Source organism: Nylanderia fulva, unplaced genomic scaffold (assembly GCF_048542155.1).
Source record: "Nylanderia fulva isolate GAGA-0341 unplaced genomic scaffold, ASM4854215v1 Scaffold12, whole genome shotgun sequence".
NCBI classification, from domain to species: Eukaryota; Metazoa; Arthropoda; class Insecta; order Hymenoptera; family Formicidae; genus Nylanderia; species Nylanderia fulva.
In genome coordinates, this window is record NW_028189409.1 from 3,202,053 (window position 1) to 3,221,844 (window position 19,792).

The 19,792-nt window shown below is 33.5% G+C and overlaps 3 protein-coding genes across 6 annotated transcripts; 1 reads left to right on the forward strand and 2 right to left on the reverse strand.

Moving 5' to 3' along the window:
* Window positions 1–270: 270 nt before the first annotated feature.
* On the reverse strand, window positions 271–6,550 carry Aduk (unc-51 like kinase 3 homolog Aduk). The gene is given in 9 exon segments (XM_085490321.1): window positions 271–890; window positions 1,939–2,123; window positions 2,344–2,442; window positions 2,445–2,537; window positions 2,747–3,008; window positions 3,771–3,997; window positions 4,520–4,734; window positions 4,925–5,076; window positions 5,758–6,550. Coding segments are annotated over 9 exon segments (1,425 nt in total). The 5' UTR covers window positions 5,845–6,550; the 3' UTR covers window positions 271–785.
* Window positions 6,551–6,649: 99 nt separating this feature from the next.
* ari-1 (E3 ubiquitin-protein ligase ariadne-1) lies at window positions 6,650–13,132 on the forward strand. 2 transcript variants are annotated; one of them, XM_029318034.2, is made up of 8 exons: window positions 6,650–7,179; window positions 8,328–8,604; window positions 8,700–8,873; window positions 8,959–9,021; window positions 9,107–9,322; window positions 9,417–9,974; window positions 10,053–10,279; window positions 10,371–13,132. In XM_029318034.2, exons 2-8 carry the CDS (start codon window positions 8,395–8,397, stop codon window positions 10,450–10,452), a joined length of 1,530 nt encoding a protein of 509 aa, XP_029173867.1. In that variant the 5' UTR covers window positions 6,650–7,179; window positions 8,328–8,394; the 3' UTR covers window positions 10,453–13,132. The 2 variants fall into 2 exon arrangements, with proteins under 2 accessions (XP_029173867.1, XP_029173868.1); XM_029318035.2 differs by lacking the exon at window positions 6,650–7,179 and adding an exon at window positions 7,204–8,136.
* Window positions 13,133–13,510: 378 nt separating this feature from the next.
* Window positions 13,511–16,647, reverse strand: LOC114942635 (uncharacterized). 3 transcript variants are annotated; one of them, XM_029318040.2, is made up of 4 exons: window positions 16,211–16,647; window positions 15,804–16,063; window positions 15,215–15,676; window positions 13,511–15,132 (listed from the first exon to the last, which is right to left on the reverse strand). In XM_029318040.2, exons 2-4 carry the CDS (start codon window positions 16,050–16,052, stop codon window positions 15,013–15,015), a joined length of 831 nt encoding a protein of 276 aa, XP_029173873.1. In that variant the 5' UTR covers window positions 16,053–16,063; window positions 16,211–16,647; the 3' UTR covers window positions 13,511–15,012. The 3 variants fall into 3 exon arrangements, with proteins under 3 accessions (XP_029173873.1, XP_029173871.1, XP_029173872.1); XM_029318038.2 differs by having other exon boundaries at window positions 15,804–16,059; window positions 16,227–16,644; XM_029318039.2 differs by having other exon boundaries at window positions 16,227–16,642.
* Between the last annotated feature and the right edge of the window lie 3,145 nt (window positions 16,648–19,792).

The following is a 19,792-nucleotide window of genomic DNA, read 5'->3' on the forward strand; positions in this document are numbered from 1 at the left end:
TATATACACGGAGGGAAGGAGAGGTTATAGCTCAGAAATGGGAATTTTCCATGACGTGTGTGTTGGAACAACAGTGACCGTTATTTGGTCACGTGATATCTGGAAATCGCTAAGGGCGCCATGCGACGCGCGCGCCCTCTAGTCTTTCGAAAAATTTTATGTCACCTCTGCGACTCGTGCATATTGATCTTTTTCGAAATTGATCCACTAGGGGAGAACATTATAATCGCGCGATCAATTAATTAGCGTTAAAAATTAATTGGATATCAATTATAATCGATTAATATTTATTAACAAAATATCTATTCATAATTGCCCGGGAAAATTAATTATTCATTATTGTGTCTCTGCGCATTATATATATGACACATGGAGAGAATTATTTACATAAATTAATTTCATTTAAAGAATAATAAAACATGATGTGTAAATTATTAACATTCACATGATGCGTGAATAATTGAAAATATCACAAATTTATAAATTAAAAGAATGTAGAGAATCAGGGCCGGATTAACCAATAAGCAAACTAGGCACTGCCTATGGGCCCCCACCAACCAGTGAAGACAAATTTTATTTATAACCAAAAAAATTATTTTGTATTATATTAATTGCAGTTCCTTAAACATATAAGCACTAGCTTATATGTTTAATTAATTTTCCAAAAATTCTCGCCTTACATAGGCCCACCAAAATTTACCTAGAACCGCATATTAATATGTTAATCCGGCACTGTAGAGAATTGGAATTAAATAATTATTATGGCCTCCCAATCCTATGATACATTACTGTAGTATACATTGTTCGTCGGATGTTCGTGGCGAGGAATCTATGTCCTTTGTAGCTAGAAGTCCTTTGGTACTTTCAGCTTCCTTCATCCAAATTTGTATCTGTTGATAGAAATCGATAACACATTTCAATATTTCGCAAAAAATTATATGCACACATAATCGATTCGATGAAGACTAATATATAAAGTAAATATCTTTCGGATTATATTCTCTATGTAAGACACACGTTCGATAAATATCTCATTTTAGTTTACTTTAATACAATAATGAAATGATAGAACACAATTACAGTGTTCCTTTAGAAGCTCACAAAATTAGTCACCTTGTATAACAAGTACCGATATAAGTAAATGATAAAATTGTGATATTTCCACGTTAAGTTAAAATAATTCACATTTCATTTATATTGTTTTATTTTTATATCCACGAATCGATCGCATCGTATAATACACGGTTTTCGGAAGGTTTATTTTCAACTTTTTTTTTCATCCTCGTTTTATATCAATTGAAATTAGTTTACAAGATAAGATTTTCTCTATTACTTTTCTTATTACTTTTCTCTCTTATTATTCTTATTATCTTTCGTTCAGACTATTAAAGTTAATGGGCTATATGAGATGATAGCCTTAAAAATGAAAATAAGCAAGAAACAGCGATAAATGTTCATCTATTTTTATATCAATATTTTATCATCGATATCATTAGTTATTAATAATTTATCATTTTATCATCAAATTATGAACTTGGAGACATTGACTTCATAATAGAATAATTTTAAAAATTATTAATTATTTGCTAGTACATCTATCGAATTACTCAAGAATCTTTGCATATTTTTAAATTTAAAATAATTCAAAATATATATATTGAATAACGCAATAGATCAATTAGTCAAACGATAGAAATAAATAATTGAAAAAAAGAAAATTATATTGATGCATATAACAGTTTAATAAATTTTTTATATTTGTTATACTTTATTATATTTTTTTATAATATATTTCTATATTTTTTTTGCATTTTATTTTGTACATTTATTTTTACAGTAAAAATGATAAAAAAGTATACAAAGATTTTTTAAATAATCTGATACTTTAAAAAATAGAGTAAAAAATCGTGTGTGTAATATTCTGATTCATTCAATCACCTGCTTATACAGCAAATCTCTTCTTCGGCCAAATGGTTCCTTACCCAATAAAGGCACAAGTACACCCAGACAAGATTGAAATTTTTCTAGAGCCAAGGCATAACTACCCTCAGCAAGATATTGTTCAGCAGCTTCTCCTATTTCAAGTGCAGCTGTCATACCAGAGGTACTTTTACTGATAATTCCTAACAACAAAAATAAATTATATCACGATTATCGTTTATAATTTATATGAAGGATTTTTATTTTTAATTTTATGAAGAATTTTTATTTTTGAAATGTTTTTAGTATTCTTAATTTTTCGCTTTTACGTAGGTAACCAGAAACAATATAATATCGATTATATGAAATTCCACTTGAAGTATATATTGCATTTTATTCTGGAAGATTCGATATGATACTAACGTAATTCGTTGTATGCGAATGCCGAATTTCTCTCTAAAGACGATATCCTCTGCAAGGATGAAGCGTTTCCTTTTTCAGATGGTGCACATGTTTCATTGTTTCGTCTACAAATGCCACTTTAAGCGTTTCTGCTCTCCTTATATAATCATTCACGCGATGCCGTAACATTTCCTTTCGCTTTAGATCACTTTCATCTAATCAAATAATATTTAATTATAATAATATTCTATAATATTGTAATATATATAATACAATATATATATATATATATATATATATATATCTTTTTTTATTATTAATATCGTATAAAAATTAAACGAGAAATTTAAAGCGAGAAAAATGATATTTAAAGATTGTTTACTTCGAATTTAAAAAAATATTCATGAGAAGTATCGATCGTTACTTGTTAAGATTGGAATGAAATATCTAAGAGCCTCGCAGTAAAGATAAAATGCTTCTTTCACATTCTTTTCAGCATCCATTTCAACAGCTTGATGCACTAATGCCACTGCCTTATCGTAATTTTCTTTTGTCGGCGCGTGTTCTAAGTCCAGAAATTCATGCGCGAAAAATTCATTATACGTTATTCGATCGTCAGGATTGTGTTTTAATAGAGCCATAAGTAAATCCTTACACGTCGCCGACACATGAGCCGCCTTTGGTATCTATAACGAATAATAACGAATATAATAACGTTCACAGATGCGATTCGTGATTAAAAATTATGCATGAATCCCCTTAATGAGATTCAATGTGTATGTTTTATTTATACCGAATCGATCGATTTAATTATCTTTGCGTATCATTTATTATCTTATTTCATAATGTTGCGTTAAGAAAAGAATTTCAAGACAATTCGTGCACCTAAGTTTTTAATATATACATTTTTGTATAAAAGCTAAGTGAAGTTAGAAAATTCTTCGAATTCTTTGACTAGTCTCAACAGAGATTTTCTATTTGGAATGGTCAGTACTTTTCAAGTCAAATTCTTTTAAGTATTTATAATCTTGGGTTTCCTAAAAATAACATAAATAAACTGAGAACAAAAGGCTCGAAGTCTAAAGGACCAAAAAAAGAGAGTCGATAGTAGGACAAATCTTTGTGTTTCTTCATAGACGAATGAGAAAGAAAAAGGAATTCATATTTTTTTTCCTTTACCTGAAAAAAAAAAATTGTTTTTTTAGAACAACTGAGAACAAAAGGCTCGAAGTCTAAAGAACCAAAAAAAGAGAGAGACGATAGTGGGACAAATCTTTGTGTTCCTTTATAGACGAATGAGAAAGAAAAAGGAATTCATTTTTTTTTTCCTTTACCTTGAAAAAAAAAATTATTTTTTTTTGCTTTATCTGAGCTTTAAAGTTATAAACAAAAAACATTACGGAACTTTATATTTGCACATAATACAAGTAAAATAAGATCTCAATCACCTCAATAGGTTGGCTGTCCTTGATCTTTTCTGCAAGCTCCTGAAAGCTGCTGCTAGAATAGGGAGCTTTCCCGAAAAGACACTCATACATGATCACGCCGACACTCCACAGATCGACACGAGCGTCGTATTTATGTTTCAACAGCATTTCGGGTGCCATGTAAAGGGGCGAACCACGTATCGCGAATTTGTGCTCCGAATTTGAGAGATATTGCGCGAAACCAAAATCTGAAATGGCGAGGAATGAAACAAGTAATGATTCGCCGCTGAGTATCGTCCTGTTAAAACAAAACACAAATATTTCTCTCCAATTTTTCTAGAAAATATATAGTAAGTATACAAAGTGTGTCTAAATAAGTGCGAGAAATTTTAGGAGATGATTCTTTATCAAAAATTAAGGGAGATTTCTTATATAAACATATATGCTCTTATATCCCTTCCTGAAGAGTTACACTTTTCTAAAGAGAGAGGTAAAATTAAGTTTTTATTTTTTTTTCTCAAATTTCAGACACACATTAAAAAAATAAAACTTGGTGGATATTTTTCGCCATTTAAAAAAAATAAAAATTTATTTTTCTCTTTAGAAAAGTGTAATTTTTTAGAGAAGGATATAACAAAAAGAGTATATATTTATATAAGAACCCCTCCTTAATTTTCAACGAAGAATCATCTAAAATTTTTCACACTTATTTAGATATACTCTTTGTACAGATGAAAGAAAAAAAAATTAATTGATTAATATATACCGACCTCCAACTTTGAGTGTTAATTGAGGTTTTCTCGTTAAGAGTAAATTTTGCGGTTTGAGATCCATGTGGCAAACATTATGATCGCGCAAATATCTCAACGCTAATGCGAGCTGTTGCAGAAATCTGCGACAAATGTTTTCGGGTAGCTTGTGCTTTTTCTTTATAAAGCTCGACAAGTCTCCACCGTCACAGTACTCCATGACGATATATATATGCCTGTTCGTACATATATATATACACGTGTATTTTTTTATATATTTTTTTTTTAGAAGAAAAAAAAATACGTGCTAACACACAGTGATTTATTATTTACAAAAAATTGTCTACGATTAATCTAATAATTCATCGACATTAAAAAAATAATTTATGTTACAATATATCTCGTAAAGTCTCAGATATAACGAACCCTTCATCCCAGAAAAAATCTTTCATCTCTACGATATACTCGTGCTTGAGGACATTTAACAGCCTGATCTCCGTCACGAGATTGTCGATTGCTGATTTTGAAAGCGTGCCTTTATCCACGCACTTGATAGCGACTATCTCTCGACTCCCACCCTAAGGATGATTATAAAAAAAGTGATAATGATTTTAAAGATTTCATAACTTGTATTCAAATGCAATATCTTAAATTTCTATCAAAAAAAATTAGAGAGAGAAATATATTTTTTTAAACAAAAACACAGCCGCATTGCGTGATATATTTTACGCTCAAAATTAATATACTCTGTAATCTTTTCTCTGAAAAATTTCATCGTGAGATATTATTTTGAAAGTCGAGTGCCGGTGGTGCCGAAGAAAGCAAGTCCGGCACTGTGTTCATAAATGCTATCGGCATTTCGAGCAACTTATCTTTTTGTGAAATATATCTTATGTATTATGCATACAGGAAAACCAGGAAATCTTTGTACATATAACACATAGATAAGAAGTAAACACACATATATATGTATGTACATTTATACCATAATAACTACAATATTAAATCTATTCGTTCCGCTTGCACTTTCTCTATTTTCTTCGCTTTCTCTCTCTCTCTCTCTCTCTCTCTCTCTCTCTCTCTCTCTCTCTCTCTCTCCTCTCTCTCTATTTCTACAAATATATTATTTACTTTATTTAATTTTATTTTATTATGCAGAAAATTTAAGAAAACGCAAAAGCAACGAACAGATAATTTTGTAACTATATTCGGTTTTAACACATATATTTATTTTTTTAAGATAAAAAATTCACACGTACCTTCTTAAATGCTTTGTATACAGTCGCATAACTTCCAGTGCCAATCTTTTCCAGCATGGAATAATCACTCACGGTGGGTAGACTCATTTTTCTTGAAAAGTAGATTAATTTATCGCGACATTTCTAATGAAACATCGTAAAAGCTACTGTAGATGACAGTATACAATTCTTGCTTTAATAACACACGCGTGTTGCTCATGCGCATTACTTTGTGTCACACACATATTATATCTCAACGAATATATAAGATTAATATCGCAATGCTGTTCGTAACAAAAATTGAAAGATAAATCATTAGACTAACGAGAAAAAAAAACTGTGTCAAACACACAATCCTCAACGCAGAGCAAAAGTTTCTCCTCTTCTCTCAACACACAAAACCGGAAACGCAACTATTATATATACTATTGTATTATATATAGACCGCGAAATTATAATAAATCTCTCTTTTCATTCGAATGCATATATATTAAACGAAAAGTGTATAATAAAAAATAACTCACGCGACAGTGCTTGAAAAAACTGATGTATATACAATTTGTAGGTTAACGTATTTATTAGCGCCGATTATGCTATACGAAGACGTACGCGAAAATAAAAACAACAATAACGACCGTCGCGATCTTTACGGACGCGAGAAAGCACGAGGAATCATTCTGGCGTGTCGGTTCGTGGCATTAAAGCGTAATTGCGCCCAGATTTAAAACGCTCGCAAGTAAACAATGCACGGTCGGAACGCGGCGAGCAGTGAACTAGCGCGAAGGCGGTCGCGTGCGCATCAGCTGTGCATGGCGAGACGGCGGGGTCACGTGACGCGACGCGCGGCCAACTTCACGGTGCGCGCGCGCGCCGGGAATTGGAGGGGGAGGGGGGACTAGTTGGCGAGACGGCCGCGCGGAGCGCAGCAGTCCGCGAGCGTTCGTCGACAAGTACCGACGTTTCGTAGGAACGCGTCCCGCCGTTTCTCACGAAACAATCCGTCTTTCTCTCTCTCTTTATCGTTCTCGAAATTCCCCGTGCGATATTCACATCTCGTGTTTATTACGAAATACGTGAATCGATTGATTTGACAACAATTTGTCGAAAGTTCCGATTACGCGCGTCGTCGTCATCGTGGACGTGGCAGCAGTATTCGCGCTATAGACTCGATTCAACGCTTTCGTTCTTTCTCTATCTTTTTTCTCTCTTTTTTCACGCGTTCCTCGAGGTTGCATTATCGTGGTTTATTTTCCGCGGGACGGGAAAAGGGACGCATAAGCGTGGATCGTTTGTTCGTAGCTGTGCTATGGTGATATTTATATTCGCAGTGTGACATTTTCAAGTCGACATCGCACAATAACCTTGTCGTTCAACGCTGAAAGAGAAAAATTACTCCGACTGTTCTTCAAATAAAAACGCACAATACACAGGAATGTAATACAGGTTTGGATAATTATTTTCGTGCATCTCTTTGTTCATCCCGTGAATCATCCCGCAAGAAACTCGACGAGATTTTTTTTTCAACATGACTTGTTTACAAAGGAAAAACATCGGAGTCTCTCGTCCATTTTAAACGGAGGTGTTTTTTTCTCAATAACGCGAGGTCGAATCTCAACGATCGCCAGCCTTGAATCATAATACGCCTGTCATCGCGCTTTATTATTATAACGCGCACTAATTAGCGAAGCCGAAATTGCGACACGCTCGCGTCCTTCGCGCATGTATTATTTTTGTCGGACGGCGAATATCGGAATCGACTCTTCCGATGGCCTCTGATCGTTTTTAGAAGCGTATTTTCTCTCGCGACATCTCGGCGTAATGTGACGCGTGACAACCCGTCATATTCCTAGAGACATTTGTAAGATTGGCCTCGACGAAAACTAACAGCACGGAATATCAATTTCGCGTGCCTATTGTTAATCGTCCCCGTGTGTCTGTTGTAATAAATGTTGCAATTGGCTGGCCGTGTTCGTTTTCGCCGTGAGATTAGCCGTTAGTGCGATCAGCCACCGGAGTTCATGTTCGGATGTTTTGGCAGCTGATTTCGCTCCCCCTTTCTCTCTCTTGTAACAGAGAAACGTTTGAAAAAAATTTTTTCCCTTTCATACTCGGCCGAAAAGGCTTGAAATCTCGTCGCGTGCCTCGGTTTTTTCGCGCGTATTAAGTGACCACGTGTTCCTTCGAAGTGGCTACCTCTCTTTCTGGGATGCTTTATTGGGAAAGCATCAAGGAACGATGACGTCATATCCTGAAACATAAGCTATTTTTCTCGTGGCAGTTGCGCGTATCGAATTTTCGGAGTAGCGAATTTTTTTGCACCTCGTCGAGGTTTATATCGACCACGTGATGGACAAAGATCGATTTTCTACGATTTAATTTCACCCAGCTACACGTGAAAACGTAATTAATTTAATGAAAATTCGTGCGTTATCCTATTAATACAGTAGTTATTTTTTACATCTATTGTTTATTTAAATGAATATTTGTACGATTGTGTTTTCATATAAAATGTACTAAATGAAACATATTATGATGTAGACTTCCCCCAAGATACTCTTACAACTTTTTTGTATCCAATTCTGTGTGTGTAGGTGCAGCATATATTGTTCTATCAAGAGAAAAAGCTTTAGAGAGATTGCTTGTTGATTTCTCACAACGATGGATTCAGAAGAGGAAACACTTTACGATGACGTTGATTCTGGTAATGAATCAAGTGGAGATGATGTTGACTTTGCTATGGAAATAGAATCTGGTAACCCACGTGAACGAGCTACTGATGTTGATGAATATCCTTTTGATGTGCTTTCTACGGAAGAGATTGTACAGGACATGGTTGATTCAATAAAGGAAGTCAACACTGTTGTCGAAGTAAGCTTTTACAGCTTATAGTAATTTATGAGTATAAACATTTCGAGATAAAGAAAGAGATATACATATTTTATGTATTTATGTTAATCTACCAGATACCAGCAACAACTACGCGTATTTTATTAAATCACTTCAAGTGGGATAAAGAAAAATTAATGGAGCGTTTTTATGACGGTGATCAAGAAAAGTTATTTGCCGAAGCACGTGTCATTAATCCATTTAGAAAAGGTCCTTTAATAAGTAGAAGTCGATCTTCTCAAAGTTCTTTGGTAATTGTGCATAATTTATTCTAATTATATCTTTTATTGTTAACAAATTGCAATGAAATTAATTTTTGTTTCTGATGTTCAACAGTCCAAAAGAACGACAAATGGGACAGAAGAATGTGGAATCTGTTTTATGATTCTACCATCTTCGGTAAATTTATTGTAACAAAAAACTTTAAAAAATAGATTTATTAATAAAGAACGAGATTTAATTGTAAAACTGTAAAAAATTTTAGATGATGACTGGTCTTGAATGTGGACATCGTTTCTGTACTGGTTGCTGGGGAGAATATTTGACTACTAAAATTATGGAAGAAGGAGTTGGACAAACAATTGCATGTGCTGCTCATGCTTGTGACATTTTAGTAGATGACGCCAGTGTTATGCGGCTTGTCAAAGATTCCAAAGTTAAATTAAAATATCAACATTTAATCACAAACAGCTTTGTCGAAGTAAATATTTTAATGCATATAGTTGAATTTTTATTGAATACATTTTATTGGATTATAAATCTAAATGTCTTATGTGTGTTCTTTTTTCTTTTAGTGCAATAGGTTATTGAGATGGTGTCCTTCTCCCGATTGCAATAATGCTGTTAAAGTACAGTATGTAGAAGCAAGACCAGTAACTTGTAAATGTGGACATATTTTCTGTTTCCATTGTGGTGAAAATTGGCACGATCCTGTAAAGTGTCATTTACTCCGAAAATGGATCAAAAAGTGCGACGACGATTCCGAAACGTCAAATTGGATTGCTGCGAATACAAAGGAATGTCCTAAATGCAATGTTACGATCGAGAAGGATGGTGGATGTAATCACATGGTTTGCAAAAATCAGAATTGTAAAACTGAATTCTGCTGGGTGTGTCTTGGTCCCTGGGAACCACATGGTTCTAGTTGGTATAATTGTAATCGCTACGATGAAGAAGAAGCTAAAGTAGCTAGAAATGCACAAGAAAAATCCAGATCAGCTTTACAGAGATATTTATTTTATTGCAATAGATATATGAATCATATGCAATCACTAAAATTTGAGAGTAAATTGTATGCCAGTGTAAAGGAAAAGATGGAAGAAATGCAACAGCACAATATGTCATGGATTGAGGTATATCAATATTAACATAATATAAATGTTATAATATAATATAAATTTATGTAAATTAATCTCTTTTTCATGTTTCAGGTACAATTTTTGAAAAAAGCAGTCGACATTTTGTGTTCCTGTAGACAGACTCTCATGTATACTTATGTCTTTGCTTATTACGTGAAAAAGAATAATCAATCTGTGATTTTTGAAGATAACCAAAAGGATTTAGAGAGTGCCACAGAATGCCTCTCTGAATATCTTGAGAGGGATATCACGAGTGAAAATCTTGCAGACATTAAACAAAAGGTTCAGGATAAATATAGGTAAGGATTATACTGTTCTTTAAAAAAAAAAAAATGAGATATCTTGTTTACAATTGTAACAATGTTAAGATAACATTATTTGCTTTTGAAGATACTGCGATAGTCGAAGGAAAGTGCTTTTAGAACATGTACATGAAGGGTATGAGAAAGAATGGTGGGATTACAAGGAATAGAGAATCTTTATTTAGTTTCATTTCTTGGGGTGTGACACACGAGTTCTCTTCCTTCCCACCTCTGCCCCAGCTGTGATAAACTGAAAAAGAAAGAACTAATGACAAGAGACAGAAATAGAGTATGTTGTGTTACAAAGTGATAAATGTACAGTATGCACTTTATACATAATATGCTCTGTGGTCACACACATATATTATCATTTATGATAAATATTGAACTCGAAATATTAAAATTCAAATCCAATTACCAACAAGTTAGTTGGTCAATATTTTAATTTGCGCTTGCTGTGTGTTGTACATCATTATAGATTCTTAATCTTTGATGAAAATGCCCCCATTGTTTTAGATAATGGTAAGAATATTAATTATATTCGTTAAGACGAACAACATTGCGCATCATTATTGGTCAAATATTATTAATATATGTTTAGTGATATCTTAAAATAACTCGGCTAAAAAATTTAATATTTTAATGTATTTTACTGATGTTAATCAATTGAAATTTTTGAATACCGATTGATTTTCTTCCCTATTTTAAGAATAGTTGTTTAAAATATAAAAGTCAGGTATGTATACAATTAAGATGGATCACATCTCAACTGTTTTGCTCTTTTTGGACCACAATACGTCCAGGCTATAACTGCCAATCTTTAAGGGACACTAAATTATTAGACGCGTATCGTCAGTGCTATGTATAATTTTATTGATAAAAATTGAAATAATTCCTTGTTTGTATTATTAACAATTTTTTTTTTAATATAAAATATAGTTAAAAAAAATTTTTCTATTTATACTTATTTTTCATTTATTTTTTATTTCTTTACATATAAATTATATATTTCTGTATGTTGATCATACTGACGTTGCGCAGTTTAAAGGGGGCCAAGTTTGTGATAACTTCACGCGTATCATATTGCATCTCTATATAAAACACTATGTGCAGGGTGCAGGTTAGAACATATAAAATACCAAATTTTAATAAAATACTCGTATTATTATAATAGTTTCTCTAAATAATTGTTTTTATATAAAATTTGATAATTTAAATGATAAATTATACAATATATTTTTATCTTAACTTGCATAATTACATTTTGATTTTTTAAAATTAGATATTAACCTCTGAATATATATATATATATATATATATATATATATATATATATATTATATTATATATATATAATTTCTACATTAAATGTTCACTTGATATAGAATTTATAATTTATATAATACACATCTCTTTGTTGAAATGATATTTTAGATATTTTGTATATTACTATACTTCAATTAAAATATTCATAGAAATTTTACATAAATTTTAACGAGATTTTTTAATCTAAATAATTGTTTCAGAGTTATACTTTACTTATTATTTTCTTGTTTTAGTATTATTTTTTTACTTAATTTAATTGTTATCTATTTGCATAACGCTGACGATATGTTTTATGTACCATTAGCTAACTAAAGGTTGATGACTATAATAAAGTATTCATTATCGACTTATTATCGTCAATATAAGTGGCAGACGAAATGAGTTCCATTTGTACAGTTAATGTATGTGTATATTATATATATATTTTATATATTTATTATATAAATATATATAATATATCATATATTATATAAATATATTATATATTTTTTCAATATATATGTATATATATAAATATTCACATACATAAAAGTGCATATTTAAATATAGTAATACTGATAATAGCAAAAGTAAATGTAGAAAATTTTGAAGATTTATTAAATGGAATTTGTGTGTTGGTTCTTGCTATCATACATATTAGAATCTGAAATAAAAGTTAAAATGCAGTTGTTTTCTGTACAGTTGCAAAATTTGATTAGATGTAAGAAAATTAATTGTTAGATATACTTCCGCCAGCAAAAAAATTCTCTAGTTTGTCATTTTATAATTTATATTCACTTAATTCGTAAATTAATACAATAGCATGAATTAAGTAAGAGAGCTCTGATATGATCCTGTATGAAAATAAAATTCATAAATGTTCAAAATTTATTGTGACATGACCCGAACTTGTGCTTTTTGGGCCGACAGTTTTCGTATTCACGAAAATATAATGTGTGGCATATATATGAAGTTGAAACATTTAGCTGTCAAACTATCAAACAAATATCTGAGAAAGCACTATTGTCGATGATGCAAATGTTTGATTGTATTTTAATTTATATAGATTGCAAACTTTTATGTTATAAAAATTTCAATATTTACTCATTTTTATGAGTATTTCATAAACATTGCAAAACTTGCATATTTAAAAAAACTATTTTATTAGTGAATTGTAATATAGAAGAAAATTACGCGGCTTTACTTTCATAGTTATATAAATCAGCATGATACTATCATATAATATGATACTATCATCTTTATCAGATATCTCCTTAAATAGGAATAGATTTCTCATCATTGTTCGATGTTGCCTTTTGTTAACATAATTACAAATACATGATGTATATTGTAAATATTACATATATATATATTCATATACATACACTGTAAATCTTAAATGATTTAGATCTCAGTAGTCTCATGAATATGAAAATATGTATGAGATTTAATGATGCTGAAAATGACAGTTAATATATTTCCTTGGCAGAAATGTATCCTCCTCTTTGATTAAGAAATAAAGAGGCAAATTATTATCCCACAGCATCCTATTATAACAATATATTTATTATATTATCAAAATGCTTATAATTGAAATGATTTAGTCATCTACAGATAACTCGATAAGTTCGAGAATATATATTTCTATATAATATACCTAGAGCATAATCTTCTGTAAATAATATTTTAAACTAAATTATCCAAATCATGTGTGAAAATTTAATGGTGATTGAAAAATGATTAGTTTTTTCTACACATTACAATACATTTTTACAGAAAATAATGTGTTGTTTTAAAAATGCTATTAACATTAAATGAAACGCGTGAAATGCGTTAATGTATTTTTCATTAATTAATATTTTAGATTATATAATTAGGAGGATTATGTTTATTGTAATAGGAATAACGATTATTTCACATATATGAAGTTATTATTTTTGATTATTTGCAAACATATATACATTAGAAATATGTCGTTTACAGTATTTTGTAGTAATTAAGACTGATCCCCCCTTTTGACATGACATAATGCAACAGTATATATATATATATATATATATATATATACATATATGTGTATTATGTGTATATATATATTATAAAACTTATTTTACTTATAATTTATAATGATACATTAAAAATGCTCTCTACAAAGTTGATTCAATGTGTTTTTCAAGAAAACAAATGAACTTACATCGTATCAAGTAAGTCTTTGTATAGTTTCATGTGTGAGCGCAGTTTTTATTTCTAGTAGCATAAAATTATATTAAAATTTTGATAGCAACAGCAGTTTGTATGTGTTCTACCCTGTAAATTTCCATTGATAATAGTATTTGATATTATATAAAAAATTTTTACATTTTAACAGATACGAATAATGCATATGTGCAAATATCTCACGCACACATACACACACACACACACACACACGCACGCAGATGGAAAAATAAGAAATTAAATTTTCTATTTCACTGTGAAATTAATTGTCTTATCAACTAAGTTTATCTTTGCAATAGATATTTGTTTAAATTTTTTCTTTCCTGTTTCTTTATTTTCAATAATTATAGAAAAAAGATCTTTGTTTTATAAAAGTATTTATTCTGAATATAAAATTTTTGCAAGAGTATAATAATAGAATATATCGACATGTAAAAAAAGTAGCCGTTATTGAATATATGTATCACGGGGTATAATTCTTAGCTATTTCTTGTGTTTCCTTTTCATCGCTTACATATATTTCTTAGTATTTTTTTATATATGTAAAATTGTGTTGAATGCAACCAGTTCTACAACCAAAGATATTCGAAAAATTTATTATTTAATATATTCTCTACCTAAAATAAATTATAAATAAATAGATTGCGTCTACCTAAATTGAATAAAATTTCGAGAAAGAGATTCATTCTTATGTTATATAAATTTCTAACATAATTTCTTCAATTTTGAGTATTATTGTTAAAAATTACTTTAATATTTTAAAATAAATTATATTTAAAAAATGTCTATTATAGTATTAAATAAGATATATTCTGTTTACTATACATATATAATTTCACTAGTTTGTGTATTATAAGGTATTGTAATAGGAAACTAGCGTCATTGTCTGTCGCTCATGCTATATATGCTGGCTGGAGTTATATAAAAAGTAGGACGATTCTAAGCAGAGTGACGTTGATATGAAAATTATGTGTGTCAACGCGTTGAATTATCTTTTGTTAATCTTGTATGTTTCTCATATAGATGTAGCAAACTCTCCATTTCAATCGAATCGTTCCAATGTTCGTGTGAAATGTTGCAATATTGTACGTACGTTATAATTAAAAAATTTGTTCACATTTCTTTTTTGCACGTGTTTTCATAGAACGTAAGTACGCCGTGATTTCGTGGACAAAACATACTCAAACCACAAGATTTCTGAGGCTCCATCAGGAAGTCACCGACAAGATTGTAGCGATCAAACCAAGAGTGGCTCCTGTCATTAAGAGACTCCTCCAAATTGCACCACCAATTTCTTCAGCCACAGGATATTCTACGCACAATTGCTCCTGTACAAAAAAAACCAGGTATGTGTATCACAGGTAAAAGAGTTTGAACATGTTTTTCTTCTACAGAACGATAAATACTTACCCACCCACCGTATCCTTTAATGAAATGCGTTATATTTTCGCCAACGTATCTAGAAACATACAGTGGCAACTTCCTCTTAAGACTGTGCATTCTTCTGTCTCTAGCCCATAAGGCTAATCTGCCCATGAAAGCGTACAAGCAAACAATTCTAGCCCATGTAATAACGCCGTGTAAGAACAGTTCGTTGGCAATTCCCATAAATGTTTCATAGGCAGTGTCAGGAACGACGTTCAAACGGTTCACCATACTCGTGAAGAGAATGCTATGCTTGTTGAGCATTTGATATACATTGTGCCTCATACTACGGGACACTGGATCCTGGGATATGAGATATATATCCTCCTTCAACAAGTACCGTATTACATCGTTTGCTACACTCTCCGCGGTCGTTTCTATGCAATCGTCATGAATGTTGTATCGCGGTGTCGAGCCCAATTGTGGAAAGAGATGCTGAAGTCGAAGCTGAAAGATACAAGACATCTTGTCTAGAAATGCGAAACGAGATTTTACGACGATTTGTTGGGAAAGTTACTTGCGCGCTGATCTACCGGTACCGAAAATAAACGCGACGAGCGCAAATAGCCGATACCTGACACATTTCGAAGAAAGACATAGCGCGGTTGGCAGCGCCAACCGCATATCGGCAGACACCGTCCTCGTCGTCGTCGGCGGCTGCTCGCTCGTTCGACGAATTCCTGTTACCGGGGGGATCGCATTCCAGAATGCCGCCCACTCTGGAATGCAGCTCCCCTCGCGTTGACGTACTCTGCCCCTCCTCCGCGCCGTCCTGTGCGCCAAGAATGTCATTGTTCATGGTTGTCCCGTCGTCGCCGGCCATCCTCTGTCTGTCTGTCGCACAAGCAGAGAGAGGAATCATTAGATTTTCTCTTCTTATTCCGGCCCGCACCAACTTATCGCCAAGTTGTTCGCGTTATACACGGTTCCCGTTCTGTCTCTTCTCGGGTTGTCGTGAGACACACACATATACACACTTACATGTACTCTTACATACCGTTCTTACATCTCTCGCACTCTGGAGCCTCCAAGATCGTCCAGTCCGTGAATCGATCTCGCGCGCGCGCGCGATGATGATGACGACGATGAGCCGGGATGGTGAAGCGAGCGATGGCTTCGCTCCAAAAACTGTTCTCTTCGAGCTTCACCGGCCGACAACCGCTCGACGAAACGCTATGCCGCTCTCTACTTTCCCGCGGCCATTTCCGAAGCCGAAACCGCGCCGTTTCCTCCGCTCTCGCTCCGCGCGTTGCACCTCGAACTTCTCTCTCTCTCCCTTTTTCCCTCTCTCTCTCTCTCTCTCCCGTACCGCTCCCTTGGCCAGCCCGACTCACGAATGTTTCACATCACTATATACCACCACCGCTTATCTCGGAGAGACTCTACCCCACCAAGCAGTGTATGACGTAGCCCAGTGTCTTTCAGCCTCGCCAAACGTCAAAGTCTGATCTGACACGTGAGAATGACATTTGACGTTTGACGTTTGACAGCTCGAAAAATGTCATTCGCGCGAACGGCTACACCGATTCTGCAATATAATATATAATATTTTTTATTGTATAATGGGGGATATTTACGAATATTTAATTTATCAATAAAAATATTAAACTGTTGAAATGTTTATTAAAATAAAATTTTGAATAAATAAATTAATATAAGGATAAAATTAGAGAAATAAAAAAGTAAAAAATATGAATATTATATATTATATATTAATTAATATATATAATTAATTATTCCTTTAGTTTATAATTAAAAATATAAAAATTCGTAAAACACTTATTACATCGACCGGTCTCGTATCGAAGCGAATGGAGGGCGCGCAGAACGGAATTGAGAAACCCTGAGGAACACACGGAGCGGTCTCTCGGCAAGCGAGCGGCCACTCTCACACCTTTACACACCATCGCGACGACTCTCTATGGATCATTCACGTTTTCTCCCCACCATCGCGCTGCCTCGACACGTGCACCGTGTGCATACACTCGGCGGCGTCGTCGTAGTGGTAAAGTCCCGTCTCTGTCTTTATCTCGCGCGGCCGCTCGCGTCTCCTTCTCGGCCAGGCCAAGCCAGGCGCCGCCGCCGATAACCTCAACCCTTTCTAGCGTGCGCTCTCACGCACGTGCGCGCGAGAGCGGGTTATACCTGGAGCGGTATACCTGTGTGTGGGAAGCTGGCGCAGGAATTTTCGTTGGAACGCGCGCGCGGAGCTCCTTCTTTCTCTTCCTCTCTCCTACTATATGCGTATGACTATTATAAGTGTACGATCTTTGTCGCGAAGGGAGATTTTTTTTAAACGAGGGAGATCCTCTTTGTTCGTTCATGTATGCAACTTTGAGAGAAACGATGACAGTTTAAGACATTGGTATTTCTTCTCGAACGCTGCGCTTACGCCACCGGTGACAGATTAGTATTCATTCAGCTTTCCAGCGTCTCTCTCCCCTCTCTTTCTTTCTCTCTCGAATTCCTGAGAGAATTGCAGTGCACGCGTGGATACTCGCAAAGGGAAATGCATTATTCGCCGTAGCAACACGAGAACCGGTGAAAGTCTCGCGGCTGAACTTACATAGTAACACACAAAACACGCACACACACGAGACTGAAATCATCCACAATGAAATTGACTAATTAAATCGCTCGAGAATTCACAATTTGGCTCAGTAGTGTTTAAAGGAGAAAAGCGGTATTTAACTCTTCTGTCAATGAATGAAACCTTTCCCTCTCAGGGTCTCCAGAGCAGCTTGACATGTCAAAAATGTGTAACTTTCCTTCGGCCGAAACATAAAGCACAAAGGACCTTTATACTCGGAAACCTTTTAAAATATATAATGAAAAACACACTGTTCGGTGCTCACCAGCTGTTATAAAGAAATTGTCACAGTGTAGTATAAAAAAACACAGCTGGAGTATTCGGGTACTCATTGATGAAAAGATGTAAAAATTATATTACATATATACATTGACAGAAGGGTTGAATCTCATTGACAACATAGAAATGACTTTCTCCAACTGCATTTGATCTGATTAATATGAATTAATAAATGATAAAATATTTATATGCACATTCAGTTTGACATTTCGGGATTTATAAGACACATCCATGCGCTCTCGGATCTAAATCTAAAGACAATGAGACAACTCGGGGTATATTCAGTGAATGCATCGCATACACCACGGTGGTCCAGCGGTGGTTCTACAGTGCGTTTCCACGAAAGGATTATGCTGAAACTGGTCCGCGCCGATTGGTCCCGCAGGGTCGTAATCAGCTGATCACGCGCCCGCGATGACATATGCATATATGCATACAAATAACACGTGTAGCATTGCACTTGCAAATTAAATTCTCACAATTATCTTTTGAAATATATATATATTTTATGCAACTACATTCTGTCAAGTAAGAGAAATTATTACCCTAACAGCACACATATCCCGAAGACGTTCAGAGAACATCTTGAGGATGTCCTCTGGATATTTTTCGGATATGTTGCATGCTATTAGGGTTTAGGTCCGCGAATTCATTCATATATACGTATTTGTGATCTATGCATTATATGTAATATAGCCGCACAGCATCTCTTCTGCGAGGAGCAAGTTTCCCTCCCTGAGTCACACGGTCCTGTAGCCGACCTCTCCCTCTTCCCGACCCCTCCTTACCGCGACACGCGCGACCCGGAGCCTACCACTCCTTTCTGCCGGCGGTGCAACCTTCAAAGGCCACTGAATGCGTCCATGAATGAAGTAGGAAAGTTGCCGGAGTACAGATCGACCGGATGTATGCATACTAGGTGGATAAGAAAACAAGAGCCGACGCGCTACGTCAGCGTGTGCACGATTGTCGATCAGAACCAGTTCCAGATCGCTGCCGGTGATACTAATAATGTACCGTATAATATATATATATATATATATATATATATATATCCGCAATCGTGTCTTACGTCTCTTTACATAGATATATACATGTATAGTTTAACTATTTAGAATAGGTAACGGTCGCGCGTGCCGGTCTATTTTAATTATTTATCGATATCAACTCGATTCCGGAACTAGTCTAGAGAGAACGAAAGACAGAAATGGAAATCTTTGCACTCTAGTAACATCTTTTCCATTGTATTTTAGGTTTCTGGACATTTGGAAAATTTGTGTTAAAATTAGATCATGTGTCCCAAACGGTCCATAGAATTTTTTGTGTTAATTTAACATAATATGGATATGTTAAATGGAGACACAAATATTCTGTTAATATTTTAACACAAAGTAAATGCAAAACTGCAAGTAATTTAAAATCAATTTTGAGTAAAAGTAACATAGTTTTAATGTAAAGATTAACTAAAAATATGTTATATATAATTTTAGATTTTATCATCTTCACTTATATTATAAAATAAAAAATCAACATTTTATTCTGTAAATTTTAACAGATAAATCACTAATAAAACACTGTTATTTTTTATATCTTTTTTCAGTTGTTTTAATAATTTAACAAACAGCAATATGTTAAATTAACACATAACACAAAGATTTTAACGGGGACCGTTTTTAACAAGAAAACAAATTTTT